Source organism: Equus caballus, chromosome 18 (genome assembly GCF_041296265.1).
Source record: "Equus caballus isolate H_3958 breed thoroughbred chromosome 18, TB-T2T, whole genome shotgun sequence".
In the NCBI taxonomy this organism is placed as follows: Eukaryota; Metazoa; Chordata; class Mammalia; order Perissodactyla; family Equidae; genus Equus; species Equus caballus.
The window spans coordinates 68,334,137-68,352,463 of NC_091701.1; the positions used below are offsets into that span (position 1 = coordinate 68,334,137).

Consider the following 18,327-nt stretch of genomic DNA (forward strand, 5'->3'; position numbering starts at 1 on the left):
TAGGAATAGACTCTATTTTCTATTTTCTTTGAATGGGGCAAGAGTACCAAATTGAGTGTCTTGCTCATTATCACTGTTTATATTTGTAGGTTGATGTACCCAAAGGCATGATTAAAAATCATTGTCAACCAACTCTTTGAAGGCATTAAATAAAGCATTAAAGTAGTATGATGGTTAAAATAGGATCCCGTTTAACCATTAAGCCAGATACATATTTGCATATTGAGGGTTTTATACTCTCATCTCTCTGCCTAGAATGCCCCAGCCCCCCAGCCTGTATGTGTATCTATCTGTCTATCTCTCTCTCTATCTCCACGTCCTCCTCCCTCACTTCCTTCAAGTCTTTGCTCAAATGTCACCTTCTTAGTGGGTCCTTCTATTGTTATCCTTTCCAACAATTGCAACCTGCTCCCCTTTTCTGCCCTGCACTCGCTGTTCCTCATGTCTGCTTTATTTCTCTCTTTTCACCACCTTCCAGCGTATACTGTACTTTGCTTATTTTCTCTGTTGCCTGCCTTCCCCTCCATCCCACCCATAGAATGTCAGGTCTGAGTTAACTGCTGTATTCCAGTGCCTAGAACAGTGGCTGGCATGTATGAGACAGTCTGTAATATCAGTTGAATAGATTAAATAAACCTTTAATCACATCTTCAAAATATCTGATTCTGGGAGTCACATCAAAACATGAAGCCAAATTGTAAAGACTTTGCTTGGGTATCTTAACTTGATATTTAATGACTTCTGTAAGAAAGAAAAAAAGAGAAAATTTCAAATGGTGTAATTTTTGGAATATAGGAAACAACTCCTTTAGATATTCATAATAGAGAATGGAAAATAATAAAGTTATTCAAATATGAGATGTGAACGTCTATTGACAGTGTTACAGCTAAATATTCACAGATTAACTTGTGCTGTCAATACAGTTATTGGTGGGTGTTTAAGTTGTGAATGTCAACAAATAATTTGTGAATGAGAAATATTTAATTCTAAGGTTTCTTTCAAATCTAAAATTCTATGGGTATATGATTCTCCTATTTAAGAAATATGTGGTATATTTTAGGAGAAAATTTGTTAGAAATTTCCTTTTAATGTTAGTGAATGAAAAGTTTGCTTCAGTTGTCTAGAATAACTGGGTAATGGGGCTTATGTGGGGCTGTTTCATTCTTTAGAGTTTCTAAACTAGAGATTATAATCTAAATTAGAGTAATTAAGGTTAGTCAGCATATCTAGATTTGAAGCCTGGTTTTGTCCTTTTCCAACTTCATTGTCAACTGGGCGCTTCTGAGAGAAACTCCTCCATCAACTTGGAGATGTGACTAACAAGGCTTATTTACGTTAAAAAGAAATCAAATATTATCTACTTCTCTTTATGGAAATAAATCTTAACTCTTTTTGGGTTACTGGTGACCAAGATTTGGTGTATTTCCATTGGAGACCTTAGTGAATGGAGCAATACGTCTTCATAAGCATAGGCCTCCTTTTCAATATCTGCACAAAAGCATGTAAGGAAAGAATCCTCTTGGAATTGGCAAGAAAGGAGAATATGGGATTTTTACAGAAGAGTTGGAGAGGTTTGAGATTGTTGAGTGATGGGTTAGGGGATAAAGCATAGAATAGGACTGCACAGATAATTTGGATACAGAATCCATGCCAACAGTCATGTGATCAGAGTTCCTATTTCAATAACAGGAGGTAGGGCAATAGCCCTTCGAAGTTTCTCTTGACTCAGTGTTGCTATAATTTTTAAATTGTAATCTTTTTGCTCTGGTAAACCTATGTCTGTCTGCGTGCACAGTGAAGATTTTCTTAGATTTGTGATAGTTTTGAATGTTATAGTTTTAAGTGAATAAATGAAGATTTTCTGAGAAATTGCCTTTCTTAGCTATGCTTATAAGGGGGCTCAAACATTTTGGGGCAAATCTATTTTCCTACCTACGTACCTCTCCGTCCATCCATCTATCCATCTCTCTCTCCCTCCCCTTGAAAACAAAGAGGAGCTGTACATGTATGCACGGATTTTAGTCATACCAATTGCATTATTTGGTCTTTTATAGTCCAAAAATGTGTGAGGAATATGAATGGGAGCTAATTATTATGTCCCTGCATGTTGAAAATTGACTGGAGGCAGCATACTGTTTTACAGTCAATATTATAAAATGAACAGCTTTTTAAAGGTCAAAGCAAAGGAAAAAGAAAATAAGTCAGACCAAAGTGAAAGTTAGTACCATCATGTCCCATTTGGTTATTGAACTTGGATTTTTCATTTCCTCATAGTCAAAACAACAAGGGAAATAGGATCAGTTACAAAATTATTTTTGCACATAAGATTAAAGCACATGAGTTGCTCAAGAGAAGCAAAGTTTGCCTTACCAGTTAGGTTTAAAAGAGATTTCTCTTATGGGACTTATGACATGAAGATGTCATCTTGAGCAACACCTCCCAAAATTTCCCTGCAGAAAACAGAGGTAGTAAATTTTATATAGCTGCTTTTTATGCCACTTCACTAAGTGGAAGCAGAGGACGTAACACCAAGCACACTTAGCAAAAGCCAAGTCTTTAAGACGTATGAGTCCGTGGTTTTCATCCTGGGCTGCTCAGTAGAACCACAGCAGAATGTGATCAGAACCTGTGCAGTGTGTGTGTGTGCAGTGTGGGAGTGGGGGTGGGGAGTGAGGCAGCAGCTCCCAGGTGACTCCGCTGTGCATCTATGGTTGAGAACCACTGGTACAAAGCACCTAACTATTGGTAGTTTGACTTGGTTCAGGAACACAAGGAACAGGTAGGTTACAGTTTCTCCTTCAGGTGATACTCCGTGACAGTTTTGTATGTTCCTCTGTTTGTTTTCTGTTTTCTCATAACTGGGCTTTGGATCACACGTGGTCTGCAGACAGTTGAGGTTGTATCTCTGGAAAGGGCCCAGAGCACACATACTGTTGTCAATCAAAATAGAGCCTTAATTTTAAAACTCACTGAATAATAGGCGAGGCTGTCATCATTTTATGAAAATTGAGAAAGCAAACCAAGACTTGTTTGAATAGATGGCACCCTCCTCTCTGTAGACATGTGGGCCATGAGACATGACAGAGAGAAGATTCTCTAGACTGGAACTAGTTTATAATGGTGATTAGGCAACTGTGTAGGGTGCAAGGATGGCCCCAGTCTGTAGGAGTTATCTCAGTTAGTAGGTATTTGACATACACATATTTGGAGAGAGCAGGCATATATGTGTGTGTGCATGTGCATATGTGTGTGTTTTCCTTCTTTTTAACCTCAAGCAATAAGGTTAGGAACTGTAGAATGTGTTTAGGAATTGAGATTCCCCATTTGAATGACTGTCTATACAAATTGCAGAGAAGTCTTCCTCCAGTAAGTGTTCACAGTTCTGAAACCTCCTGAGAAGTGTGGCTTCATTCCACATCTTAGTGGATGTTGTTCTCTGTCACTGAGCCTGCTATTGGCATATAGAAAGCTGCAGGGAGGGTCAGTTGGCATCATTCTAGGATATGCCACTAAATTGATCAGATCAACAGCATGTCAGATTTCAATGGCAAGAAAGACACATGGGAGAGGAACAGAGAGGGTTGTTACTATGGCTTTTCTGGGTAGTCTCCTATCCAGCTTGTTTAAGTTATAAAGATTTAATGTGTGAAGTCTTTGAAGATTTATTGATTTATTAATTTAACAAAAATTTTGAGTGCCCCACCTCTGCAAATCCCAGTATTTTCTTTGTGCAGAAAATCTGCTCTGAAGAACATAAATTCCAGAACAGTGAAACTGCAGGCCCTCTTCCAGGCAGAGGTCCTTTGCTTGCAAGAGCAGAACGGCAGTGTGATGGGTGACTCTTAAGAGGCCACAGTGGAGGGAGAGCAGAGACAGCCTCATTTTCAACTTCACACGCTCTGATGCTGGGCACAGTTTCTGGCAGTTTGTATGGACTCAATAGATATTGGCTGCAGAGCTTGAGAAGAAAGGATAAACACGATAATTTGCTCTAGAGAAGTGACTGTACATGTTTTGGAGAAGAGAGATCACACCTGCTGGGGCTTTAGGAAGGGTAGGAGCAGGATATTTTCATCAGCCGGCTCTGGAGATGACTCTAATTGTCTTAATTCAAGAACCAGCAAGGTCCTAGAGTGTAACTGGTGCAGATATCATCACGCTTGGCCTTTCTAAAGCAGAAGATTCTAGGTGATCAGTTACCTGTGTCTTCAAGTAGAATCTATATAGACTAGCATTAGGGAGAATTGCTGAACACTAAGAAATCACCTAAATGAAGAATTTCAGCTAGGGAGTATAAAATAGAGTCCCATTTCTCTAACTTTGTTTGAGTGTTTTAGATCCATAGATCTCTTTCTTTGTAAACATGTGAATGTGCACTTAACATAGGCATACTTGAATAACATTTCTTGATTTCTCCTTTTACTTGGTTATTTACAAATAGTTGGTAAACAAATAATAGACTTTGAAAATGCTGTACATTAATTTTCTGAGTTTCTTGCGTGAAGAGGAGAAAAGATTATGGTAAGATTCATTCCACAGATTTATTCTGAGCATCTGCTGTGTGTCAGGCCCTGTGATTCTCTGGTGAGTCATAATTCCTGCTCTCAAGGGAGAGAGAACAGTCTCGGAAAAGTTCAGATACCGCATGCTAAGGATATAACACATGTATAAATGGAGTTTCACAGGCATACAGGCATGGTGCTCCTCGAACAGGGAGAGTCATTGAGGACTTCCAAGAGAAGAGGGTGTTTGGTGGGGACAGTGGGGCAGAGGGGGAGTGGGGCCTGGGGGTGGAGGGAGAGGCGGGGGATATGAGCCAGGAAGACTAGCCAGACTAGCATCTGGGAAGGGCTTGCTTGCGTTGTAATCTGTAGCATACTCGTGAGAAATAAAGCTCTTGGAGACTAGGTTCTGTGTGAGTGGCCTGCCTAATTTTGATCTCTCTGGGTAATCAGGAACCAGTCTAGATTTACACGAAGTTTTGAAGCTCAAGATTTTTTATTGAAGACATCAGCTTGTCTTGAGTTTATATTCTGTAGCAAGATTTTGTGTTGAAGATACAAGCTTGTCTTGAGTTTATATTCCATAGTAAAAACATATACTGGCACCGTGCATAGCTCCCAAGGACCCCATGTCTATGTCCAGAGTGCCTCAGGGTGCAGCCTGTTCCCATCCAGGGCCTCTTGCCCCTGCCCTGCTGGGCTGGGAGCATTGGTGCTGCCTTCGGGACTTGATTTGTAGTTTCTCAATGTTTGATCTTTAAGGACAAAGTCTTTATCAGATGTAATAAATACTGACTGTCTGCTTGCAGATCTGAGAGTTTCTTTCTCTCCAATACTTAGATGATCTGTGTATGTGACTTTTCATCGCAGTTATTTTTTTTGTGGCCGCTTTGCAGACGTAGTGACTTGGATTAAAAAACTTGAAAGCGGATGTTTGAGTGCTCTGTATTTGGGTTCCTTTTGTAGCTGTGCTTTCCATGTGGTGGAACGATACAGGGGCTGTTTCAGCCCCTTGTGTGAGTGTCAGGGCACTTTCTAGGTGTCACACTAAGTCTTCCTCTAGCAGGAGCAGCAGCTCAGAGCACTGCTGTTTCGTCCTCCCCTGCCCGAGGTCCTGGGTCAGGCTCTGCTAGCCTAGGCAAGAGCAGGGGAAGCTTGTCAAGGAGGGAGTGGCCTGTTGGAATTTTACAAGGAGGAGGGTTGCAGGGAAGCCAGCCTGCAGGCCAGTGGCAGATGGTATTTTTGGTTTACCCATTCTTATGTGGCCACTTTGAAGCCATTTTTTATAGGCAGACATTTTAGCATTCTCTTTTTTTTAATGTAAAAAATAGTAACCATATACTGTGCAGAATAGACCTCCTGGCGTCTGAGCCTTTCTAACCTTACCATGGAGCCGGTCCCTGGGGTGGGGACCAGGACTGGGGAGGAGGAGGGAGTGGGAGTGAGAACCTTCAGGAAGACACAGCCGGATAAGGAGTAGTCATCCTTTGTTGACCATACTTGGTCCTCTCAGAGAGGGCTGTCAATCACTCCAGCCTGGGGCCTGCTCTTGCTCTGAGGGGCTTCTATGCCAGTGCTCTGGTTTGCAAACCTCTCATTTACCTCCTTTAAAATTAAGACATGGATTTGATTGTGTGATAATGGAACTTTTTTGTTTTCTGTTTGGAAATCTAAAGAAAGGTTTCTGCGTTTTGTCCGTGTCCTGAATTTGCAAACCTTATTTGAATAGGTACATATTAAACCCTGGTGTGTGGTGGGGAGGGCAGCTTCTGGGCCACATTAGGATCACTTCAGTTCAGTCCAGACTGCCTAGGAAATCCGCAGACATGCTGCTAACCTTTCTCTCTGGCGCCTAAGCAAAATAGATGCATTATGCTTAAAATCAGAGCACCATGGTTTTGGAGGTAGGAATGATATAACCTTGCTTTGAATTCTAAGAAATTTGGGGAAAAAACTTTGTTAGAGAAACTCATAAAAGCAAGAAATTAAATCTGGCTGCAGTGAGGACAGAATTAGGAATGGAGACAGAGTCATGGTAATGAAAAAGTGACATTATATTTTGATATAATGCAACAGTGTTGTATCACGATGGTTTGTGAAAGTGTCCTGCTTGGATATAGAAAACCCCTTTAGGAGTTACTGAAGCTCAGGCTGGAAATGAGGAACTCTACTAGGGCATTGAGAATCTGGTGACGGAGAGGGGAGGAAGGGGCAGATTTGAAAGGTGTCAGGTGCCTGGATGAAAGAGAAGCAAAATTAAAAACTTTTCCTGGTACTAGCATCCCTCTGATGCTTTAGGGAAAGATTTGTTGTTTTGTTGCTGTTTTATTTTTAGTAAGCCACATAGACCGAAGGACTTGTCCTCAAACGACTAAATTATTTTCTGGTTAGATGGTAATGTGATTTCTCTAGACTGAGCACCCCAGGGTGGGGATGATATCCTTTGTATTCTATCTGACACTCTCCCCAGCAAGTAGAAGGTGTACTGAATTGATGAATACTGAATTCTCTTAAAATTATTTCCTAAATGGTTCTTCCCTTACAGTATCATGATATGAATATAGCTAATAACCAAGAAGTCTCATTATTATTACTGTTATTTTGCCAATTCACTTTCCCTTCTCCACAATAATATATGTAAACCCAGCTATTCCGTTGTATACACACAGTGGTCTTTGTATGTATATGTGTGCATACATCCATAATCAGGCATCTTATTAATATTTCTTGATTTCACTGAAGTTCGCATCCACTCTATGAAATGGAGGCAGCTCTCGCTCTCCAAAATGTGAATAGATTTGTGACCTTGGTTCTGTAAGGTAAACGTGCAAACTTAGCCCCAGCTGCCCTTTCACGTCTTTACTGATCACCTGCTCCATTTCAGACATTGTGCAGGGCGCTTTGTGAACATCCTCTGCACAGCCCCGTAAGGCTTGAAGCACAGACCGAAGTTTGAAGAACTTGATTACTTTTCACTCCTGCCCACTGCTTCTCCTCTGTGCAGTTTTGTTTTAAATAAACCAAAGCAGTGTGTACTTGGGCTTCCCATTTGGATGCCATCTCCACCCAATGCCTTCTGTGATCCCTGCAGCCGGATTGCTCTGCACTTGTTCAGTACATGGTGCCACGCAAGGTCCCCAGCACAGCATCTTCTATTGTGGGCGAGCATCCCTGTGTCTCTCCTCTGAGGGAAGCTGGGACCCCACTTCTTTGCATCCTGTGTTCATAGCAGGCACTCGGGGGCTATCAAAGTTAGATGGTGCAGAGTGGTTTCCATTTGAATGTGGTAAACATGAAGGGTTCACTTTGTTGACCAGTCTACTATTTGGGATGTGGATTTGAAGTACCTTAGATCAGAATATGTGTGTCAAAATTAGACAAAGACAAAGACACACAAGGTGGCACACTCGGAGGCACTTTTTTAGGCTTTAGTTCACTAGGGAACATCTATCTGAAAAATCGGTTAGCATTTTGAGAACTTGAAATCATTCTGTTTACCTTAAAGAGTAAAACATTTAAGTCATGAGGATAATTAGGAAGGTCTTTGGAGTAACTTCTCTTGGTATAGGTGTTTCCAGAACTTAGTTGCCTATAATAAAGTCATAAAAACTGACTATGAAATTAATTGAAATAATAAATTCTTAATAAATTGAAATAAATTAATTTTGCCCCCCAATTTGGAAACAATTGTGTTGGGAATTTGTTTAAATTATATTTACCTTGAGCAGAAAAGGCTGTTCTTGTGGACTGTAATTGTGTAATTATTTTTATGAGAGTCAGGTAGTAAAAATGATTGTTAAAAAAGAGATAAATACTTTTATAAAGTTTTTTTAATAAAGTATATAGCTAAAAATACTTTTAGGGCTTATTGAATTTGAATTAAGAGCCTGATTGTTTATTTGTTTTCTTCCCCCAAATCAGGTGTGTTTTGTTAATTTCTGGACAGGGGAAATAACCTAATTTCCTCCTCCTTCTCTGTATCCTCCCAGCCTCTGTCCTTGCATATGCCTTGGGATTCAGATTTTACAGCTTTCCATAACATGCCTGTCTCAGGAAGTCATTTTTTCCTTTTCTGAATGTCTTTAGGAGATTGCTGATATGTTAATTACCTTCTCCCACCCCCTTTTTGGGGGACTTAAGTGTGTTTCCTGTTAGATTTTAAGCTTCTAGAAGATCATCGTCCTCACAACCCACACAGTGAGTACCAGACCTCTCATCTCATGGGTGCCCATGAACTACAATGCCTCTCATCTCGTGGGAACCTGTGAACTCCCTGAGAGCCCCACCCTTGCGGATGTTCTCCTCTAGCCTCCACATACTCTTCCGTTTTAGTAGTTAGGGGATTGACTCAACATGGTAGAACCATTCCCACTTCATTAATTCGTGAGCTAAGGACCTGTAGCTGCAAAGACTGATGAAGTGGCATCAGCCTCTTTGCTTTGGACTCCTTGTCAAGCCCCCAGCAGAATGCTGCCCCTGCGGAGGGCTTTCCCCCTTTGGTGTCTCCTGCTGAGGGCACCATTCTCAGCAGGAAGTCCTCAGCCGCACAAGGGATTACTGCTAAATTCCAAAGAGCAGCTTCTAGGCCCTGAAGGCAGATGTTTCCTCCTCCTGCTTTCATATCTTAGGTCCAGTGCTTTTCCTTCCTGGCATAATTTAGTCTCTCTAAACCTCTTATCTGCTTCCTATTGTGTGTCTCCAATACCTGGTTTTTGCAGTCCACCTTTGAAAAAGAGTCACCCTTTGGCCCAGTCCACCTTCCTATCAGTCTCCAGTAGAAGGAAGGTGTTGACTCTGTCCAGTGTCTTTCAGCCAGCTGGCCCTGGGCTGGGTAGGCTTAAGGGGCTCCATTATGGTCTTGATAATGGTCAGGCCCATGGGGTTGGAAGAATTTGGGTGTGCCCCAAAGCTGCTTCATCACAAGAAGATTATAAAGAAAATTTCTAAAATTTTGAAAGAAGACTACCCCTTAAGTATTCTTTGCTGTTTGTTTTGGATTATATTCCGTAACTGTTGTGTGAACTTCTGAAATAAAGAGCTTTGCTTGTAAATTCTAGTACTGAAGTAGAAGAGTTTCTTGTCTAGTTACACAGGGATTTCTGTTGTTTCTTAAAACGTTATAACACACGTGAACCATTTTATATATACAAAACATTCAAATGCTGTGATTTTTGTCCCCTTAGTGCTTACATATGACAGTCAAGATTAAAAAATATTTTTGAGTGATCCATTAAAAAATACTGAGTCATGGTGTACGTTGAGGTTGACGCAGGCAATCCATGAAATTTCACAAAACTACTGTGGAATCTGTTTTTTGAAAACCAGTGTAATTCTAAAGGAAGAAGAAACTTTTGGAGCCTGTTTGTTTTAAAACCTGACTTTTGAACTTTATCTGATGCTTTACCTTTGTCACTTCAGAACAGATGTCATCTTACAATGATTCATCCTTGATGCGATTATTCCTGTTTTGTAGCTAAAAGAAACAAACCTTTCCAATTAGGTAGCCAAAAGAAGGCAATGTGGCTACTTATGTTTAGGATGGAAGAATGTATATGAACTTAGAAAATTAAGTGTTGATACAATATTCTTAGAAAAATGATTGTACCTCATTTTTTAAGTCTCACCTGCGCTTTGCCCTATGTCCTGCCCATGGCGTAGCATCCTTCTTATAGTGAGAAGGACCAAGGAACCTCTTTGACTTTAAATGTTTAAAGAGAAAAGTACACTGCAGGGTTTTTTTTTTTTGACTTTTTTTTTCATGATCTTTTTCCATTTGTTTCCTTTCAGCCTATCTGTATCTCCATATTTAAAGTGACTCCTGTAGCAGCATATAATTGGGTTTTACTTTTATATCCACTCTAACATTCTCTGCCTTTTAATTTTGTCCTTTTGATTTAAATTTCATTTTTGAGTATTTTGTCCATCGACATTTAATATAATTATTGATGTAGTTGAATTTAGATCTACCATTTAATAGTTTTCTGTTTGTCCCCTCTGTGTTTGTTCCTCTGTTCCTGCCCTTTTATGGATTATTTGATTTATTTTTTTAGAATTTTAATTTAATTTTTCGTTATTTTGTAGCTCTTTGTGTTATTATTTTAGTGGTTGTTATAGGTATTACAGTATACATCCTTAACTTTTCAGGATCCATGTAGAGTTACTATCGTACCGCTTCACGTAATACAGAAACTTTGCAACCATTTAGGTCCATTTACCATCCCTCTCCCCCCAATCCTGTTCTTTATGTTTTTTTCATGTTCTTTCCTTTTTTACTTCATAGTGTACATTTTGCCCATTGCTCTTTATTTTGAACAGAGGCTTACTTTTTTTTTGGTGAGGAGGATTGGCCCTCAGCTAACATCTGTTGCCAGTCTTCCTCTTTGTTTTTTCCTGTCCCCTAAACCCCAGTGCATAGTTGTATATCCTAGTTGCAAGTCATTCTGGTTCCTCCATGTGGGATGCCACCACAGCATGGCTTGATGAGCAGTGCGTTGGTCTGCGCCCAGGATCTGAAACGGCAAACCCCAGGTCACTGAAGCAGAGTGCGCAAACTTAACCACCTGGCCGTGGGGCCAGCCCCCAAGAGAGGCTTACCTTTGTTCTCAGTCTTCTCTTGTCCTGAGGCTTGGTTTGTTAGGAATACTTACCAGTGTTGTGACTAGGAGGGATAACTGTTGTTGTAAATATATTAATGTGCCGTGCTTGCACTGGCATGGGGTGAGAACGCAGTGAAGCTTTCCAAGCTAGAAAGTTATAGTTATTTGTAACAGATAACTTTAAAGACCTGTTTTCCCCGAAATTTTCCCCTAATATGGGATAGCATGAATGGTGAAAGGGCATAATGCTGATTTAACAAGGTGATATTTTTCAAGTGGGTGAATGTTTTCTGAATTAACAATATGAGACTATTATAGATGTGCAGATATCTGCAATAGTAATTTACAAGGCAGGCCACGACTGTGCTTCTCCTTAGAGACAAACAAGCAAGCAAACAGAAAACCCTCGAGGTTTCTGTACAAAACACACCACTCGTAATTCCTTCTCTCCTTTTCTTTCTCTTCCATGTCCTTGTGGACTGTCCTCAGCCCTAGACTGCGTTCAATATGAGGTTAGAAATTGAAGGAACACTTGGAGGCTAGGAATTTTTTAAAAACATTTATTTTTTTTGTTACTTAGTTTTAGAAACAGCCCATATTTAGGGCTGAACCTGAACTAGAAAGGAAATAAATCGTTGAGATTTGTAGATCTCAATTGTAGAGGAGAATTTTAAGACTCAGCTATTTTAAGAGGGTTAAATTCAGAAGCAGAATTTCCCTAGTGTGATTTGAAAGTATTCTAGGATTCAGGATCGACTGAAAGGGGGTAATCCATTTTGAGAGCTTTTGAAGAAAAAGCCATGAAATAAAAAGGTAGAAATGGTTATCTAAGTTCAGGAAAGTTTCCTGAGACAGATTTTGTCCTGCTAAACACTTTGGATAATGGAGATGACAAACTAAATGTCCTCAGAATGGCTCAGACTGCTTTAGAGATTGATTTCTCAAGCAACTCAGTAGGGGAGAGCCAGAGAGACTGGAAAATAGGGGTTTGCTTGGAAGAACATAAGCTGTAGGTGGTGGTGATGATGTATTTGGTGTCACAGCATCTCTTGTGCTTTGCATTGTAGGTGAAATAAACTTAGAAAGGAAGTGGCAGTTTGGAGGGCGTGGAGTGTTGGGAAAAGAAGCCCTGCCATTGCCCTTGATGGCCGTGAGAGCAGGACCACTGTGGAGATGAACATTCTGAGCAGAAAAAAGATGGAGGAGGAGCATAAATACCAGTTAGATAATTTTGAACATGCAACCCAACATTCTACCCTGACAGAAAATAGTAGATGAGCCCCAAACCAAACTTTTAAAACCTCAAAGCAATAGATATAGCAGTTTGGAAACATGCAATGAACAACATACGTGGTGTTGGGGAAGTTTGGCTCACAATGAACAGTCCTTTAGCTGATCTGGAAATGAAGGGGAGACTTGCATTCAGACGTCAGACCATCTCTATTCTTAGAGCCCAACTAGAGGGCACAAGAAGTGGATAAAACCCTGCTCTTGATGTGGTGGGATAAAAACCGTGCTTGCCCCTTATGTTATCGTCATTATAATAAACCATTCATTTTTGTGTGTGGTGAATAACAATGCTGACATGCTCACAAAATAACACGAAGCAGATGGAGCACAACTGTTTTTGAGTCAAAACTTCTCTAAAGATTTATTTAGGTTTCTTAATTATGGGTGGTTTGTAAGACTGCCGTGTGGTTTCAGTTTAAACTTGTAAATCTTGGGTTTGGTGATGAGTACGTGCTCATGTTGCCAGAGAGGAAGAGAAAACAAGATTGGGAGGAGGACCCTGTGTCCTTCAGAGCCTGCCCTTTTGCCATTTTTTAAAAAAGCGAAGTGAAGATCTGTGTTTATACGAAATAAGTATGATGACATTCATACTGTGTTTGAGATGGGTATGCCAGGAGTTCAAGCCAGTTTTCCCAGTGCTTAAGCACTTAACTGGTAAATTTTCATGGTAATTTGAAATCAGGGCTTCTCTGGAGTCCTGAAAGAATAATTATCCCTTTTAGCCTTTATTTTATATTAAAATATATTCTTCATTAGATGAATGAAGCCCAGTTTTGGGGGACAGCAGTTAAGTATTTCTGTCTGGACAGACAAGAAAAAAATAGTTTTTTTTTTTTAAGGTATTTTGACTTGAAATAAACCCGTGGCAGGGTCATTTGGTGATCTTCCAATGCCTCTTGTGTGTGTATGTTTGTGTGTGTGTGTACACATATACATGCACACACACAACCATATATGGTTATTCATGTTAGGAGTAATTTTGCATCATTTGAGATCTAGTAATAGTGTAATATATATAAATTACAGTCCCAGGAGCATGAGAAACGGCCTGTGTTAACCAACCCACGAAGAGGTCGGTAAAAATGTATGGTTGGAAAAGTTCGCTTGTGTTTTCTGTAACGTGTCTTCCTGCGTTTCTTGCCAGTGATCATAATGATAATGGCATCTCTGAGCTATTGTCTGGAGGTGGAAGGAGTGGGAGGCGAGGAAGGCTAATGAGAAATCTGAACGTTGCTTTCCTTCCCTGTGTGAAGGTCATAGAAGAAATGAATTTCCTGTTTACTGTTCTTCATGGAGCTCGCTCCAGCAGTGACTTGGTCAATACTTGGAGAGAATGCACTCATTCAGTCGTTCCTAATTTGGTATTGATGATGTCTTATGTTTATAGCTCTGGATGGCACAAAGGTTAATTAGGTAGAAAGACTGTGCCCTAGAGGAGCTTATGCTCTGTAGGGGATAAGAAGATGTGTGCGTCACTAATCATAATGTGGAAAGATTTTGGACATTTATTCAGGGCTTTGTCACTTTTAAAGTGCTTTAATACACTTTTATTTAATCTTCTAAGCTAAAGTACATGGCTCCATTCTCCACTTTGTATGTGAAAAAACCGAAGTTTGGCCAGGGTGAGTGACTGCTGGAACTCACGTGGGTTTTAAGTTGCGGATCTGGGGTCCAGGGCATCCTATGCGGGATGTCTTCTGCCTCCATGTTCTCTGTTCTCCCCCCGTCCCCGGCGTGCAGTGGTGCACACAGGGGCACTCTTGTTTCCACCTGGGGGTCAGAGAACACAAGAGAAGGATGAGGCCACTGAGTGACCCTGGGGGCGGGCAGGGCACTGGTTACATAGGGAACGGCTGAGGGGGCTTTCAGGGAGAGGAGGACTTGCTGGGTAGAAAGAGATCCACGGACACTGTTCACAGAAACAAGCTAAAGCGATGTGTTACTCAAAAAAGTCCCTTGCGCCAGATACTTCCATTATTTTTTCTTTTATTCATACATTCATTCAACAAATGCATTTAGAGTCTACTTGCTCTGTGCAAGGCATTGGATTCATCCATGTGACATTTATAAGATAAAGCTCATGGTGCCTCTCTTTGAGGGTCTCAGAGTAGTCTAGCCAGAAGATAAGATCACAAAAATTTAAAAGATTATGTGACCAGAGGAAGAACATGATAGACGGTATTTCTGGGTTCAAGTTACGACTGTCCAGAGAAAGAGATCATGGGCATCTCGTGTCACCTCTCAGTCTCAGTTGGACCATTTTTCTTGAAGGAGGCTGACATTTACTTCATAGAGCTGTTTAAAGATTAAATCTGATTATGACTGTGGGGACACCTCACTCAGCTCCTGGCACATGGAAGGTGCTCAGTAAATGTCCATGTTAACGGCTCCACACACTTTCTGAAGAAAAGCCAAGGTCCTTGATTGAAAGGCCCTCTGCGGTCTGGTCGCCAAAAGTAAACTCCTCCTGTATCCCAGCCCTTCCCCAGTCTCTTTGCCTCCAGACTGGTCTCTCTCATATGCACCCTTGTGGTCCTGTGACCTGTCCAAGATGCAGAGGCAATGATCCCAGTGGTCAGAGCAGGGGTCACTTCTGGCTTCGCTGTGTCACACTGGCAGTGTTACCTCAGTAAGTTAGATCTTCACTTTTTTGCCGCAGTTTCATCATCTGTAAATGGGATTAATAATATTTTATTCTTAGTAGTTTTGTTGTGATATTTAAAATGGGCTTTGGGACAGTGCCGGTACCTTGTCAAGGTTGCTATTTGTAGCTCTAATTACTATCTGATTACCATCTCATAGCGCCACTCCCCCGCTTACAGGCCTGCCGTGTGGCGCCGCATCATCTCTGTCTTAATTTGGAGTCAGCCCATTTATCTTTGTAGCTCTGACTCATCTCCTTTCCTTATGCTTTGCCTTCCAGCAACATGGAACTACTCCTAACCCTATCACCCCACCTCTAGAATAGTTTGACCTTTGTTTTTGCCTAAAAGCACTTTGTCTTGCTAATGAATTCTTTAGGACTGGTTTTTCCACCTCTTAAGATTCTCCGACTCAGTTCCCCACCCCCTTAGGTCCCTGTCTTGTTCTGTAGTGTTTTGTATATATCTTTATCATTCTACTTACTTTTTTTCTATTTATATCTCTCTCCCCTACTTTTGACTGAGAACTCATGAAAGAAGGGCTGAGTCTTAATTATTTTTACGTTCCCAGCACGTTCTTGACATGTGGTTGACGCTCAGTAAGTATTTGTTGACAGCTGAATTAGAAGAGGGACGTAACCTATATTAAAAACATTATCATATGTCAAAATTATTTTTCAATTAGCTAGAAGGGGCAAACTTCACGTTGGTAGTGGATTGTGAGGAGGGGGAGGTCAACATGAGGACTGGCCTGGTCTTACTTGATATGGGCTCTTGGTTGTCATAGGGCACAGGGAGGGGCTGGAGGGCCTGGACTGGCCAGGAAGCTCTGCAAACCCAGGAGCCACTTGCCTCTGGTGGACCTGACGTCACGTCACGGGCATTTGTGAAGGCGGTGGTTCTGTATTTATCTTAGTAAGGGTGATATCGGCTCTTTGGTATTTGATAGACTTTCTCTAATGTTTGAAAGGAGTTTTCCCCTCATTGTTTTGAAACTCCAGTATATTGTCCTGGCAATCTCAATATTACTCAGTAGTGGACATGTGATGTAATGTTTTCTCCTTGGTTCCCTGAATTGCCTAGATTTTAATAAAGGGAGACATAAATATAGCATGTGGGTTAAATAAAGCATCTCTTTCAAATACGATAAATCAGTGCCATTTTGGTTAATTGAGAATGCATGGGAAAAGGTAACATGGGCCACAGAGGATGGATGGGTTTATTTACTTATGTTCGGAATTTGAAGGAAATAAAATGTAATGTCTCAGCCTTCTATCTGAAGCATCTCAGTGGCCCTTTAAAGGGCCTGTGGTTACATGTGATAAACAGAACAGTAAGCTCCAGTCTAAGGACTTTTTTCCCCATTATCCCCTGCAGCTTTGCCCTGTCTGATGAAGCATACAGATCCCTACGAGATCAAGATAAAGACCAGTGTATTCTCATTACTGGGGAAAGCGGAGCAGGAAAAACAGGTAAGGCTACCACCGGACTTTCTCCCCTAGAAGGTAAATGAGAACAGAATGAGAGAATGACAGAAGGACAGAGCAGACAGGGCAGGTGGGGCCTCATTAGCTTGCAGCTGCACAGGGCCACCTCGAGGGCTCCTTTGCAGGAGGCTCCTGATTAGGATCATGGAATGTTATCTGGGAAGGACTTACCTCATCTCTCACGTGAAGAAACAGGACCTATGAAAGGGATTCCAACCAATGTGGGAGTCTACTTCTGGATTCTAGACCTTTCTAGTCTAGTCCTTGAGTATTTCAAGTCTTTACCTTTCCTCCAAGACACCAAAGTCATTGAGGTCTTCCCTAAGGAATGCCAAATTATTTGAGCTTTGGGAGGCCACAGTCACAGCTTATCTCTGCTGAAAAGTGAGGGAAGGCACAAGGAAGATGCTGAATTTCGCTCTAGAGAAGTCTTCCTCTGAAGCCTAAAGAATTGAGATTTTTGTATGTATTTTTGATGGGCTGGCAACCTCTGCTTTTTTCTTCTGCTTTTAATAAAAGTAATTTGTATGGTTGATGGACTTGAGTGAGAAAGCGATTTTGCACATTCTGTCCAGCTACTTGGAAAAGACTCAGAAGAGCTGTGCTCTCTGGGTCCAAACTTGGGCAGGTTAAAACTGCTGTTGTCAGTGGGTATCTTTGATGGAAATGATGAGTATGTGAATGAGGAGGATAGTAAGGGGGATGGTATTTTCATAACCATTTCATCTGTAAAATGTTCTGATAATTGATAATTTCTGCTAGTTTGCCAAAGTGAGATTTCAGTTGTTTCCATTTTGCTTGGCTATTTAGTTATCAGATCAAAAACTTTGATTCCCTGATGACTGAGAGAAGAAAAATCCCCATGGATGTTTCAGCCAACTGACTGAATCCATTTTGTTCATGAGCCCTTAGTAAGATTTTTGCCTTTAAAGTCTCACTGTCTGCTTTTAAATGGCTTTTTCTTCTCCACCTATTCCTTCCTCCACTTGCTTTAGGAGTAACTGCTCCCTATCCCCCAATGTAGCTGAAGAAAGAATGGTTAGGTAGGTGTGTCCAGCTCCCTTCCTAGAGCCCTTTGTAGACATAGTACACTGTTTCTTTGTGAGGTTGTGCAGGTTCTAGGCTCTAGATGGGCAGAAATGGGGGGAAGAAGACCAGCGTGGGAGAATCTAAAGTAGCAGAAAGCCTAGTCTCATAGAGTTGGAAAGGATTTTAGTTAGAGATCATGTAGTGTAGGGTCTTCCCGGGGACAGCCGAACTCCTTCTTTTTTGGTGATGAGCCGAACTCCTTTCTTTTTTGGTAACCTCTGTAAGGTGGCCTACTGCATTCATTATACAGGCGTGGCTATCAAAAGTTCATCCTTACCTAGAGTTTAATTCTGCCTCTACCAATGGGTCTTAACTCTGCAGTCTGGAACCTTACCAAATTAGTCTACTTTCTGTTTTACAGGACAATCACTTCGTTATTTGAAGTGTCATCCATCATATCTTCTACGGCTAAAAATCTCTTTTCTTCAAAAATCTCTTATATGATATACATTCATTTATTCGTTCATCGGGAAGTAATTCCTGAGTGCCTGTTGAGTGAAAGACACTGTACTAGGTACTAGTGATACGCTGGTGAGCTAGACACCATCCCGGTCCTTTTCAAGTTTATAGTCTAGAAGAGGAGATAAACAGTAGCTCTACACTGTGTGTGAACATACATCTAAATGTATGCATGTATACTTACAATTAGTACACAAAACTTTAAGTGTGGTAAAGGAAAACTACATTATAAGAGTACTTATAAGAGCATAATAACAGGAGG

At 40.9% G+C, this 18,327-nt stretch overlaps 1 protein-coding gene across 21 annotated transcripts in view; it reads left to right on the forward strand.

The window, feature by feature from the left end:
* The window catches only part of MYO1B (myosin IB), a 181,137-nt gene that overhangs the window by 70,223 nt on the left and 92,587 nt on the right, over window positions 1-18,327 (forward strand). For 20 of the 21 annotated variants that reach the window (XM_070242066.1, XM_070242067.1, XM_023622243.2 and 17 more), the window contains one exon: window positions 16,408-16,502. In XM_070242066.1, the coding sequence (XP_070098167.1) occupies window positions 16,408-16,502 (95 nt within the window). Of the gene's footprint in view, window positions 1-16,407; window positions 16,503-16,857; window positions 16,980-18,327 lie in introns of those variants that run through there. The other variant, XM_070242068.1, reaches the window with a different exon arrangement.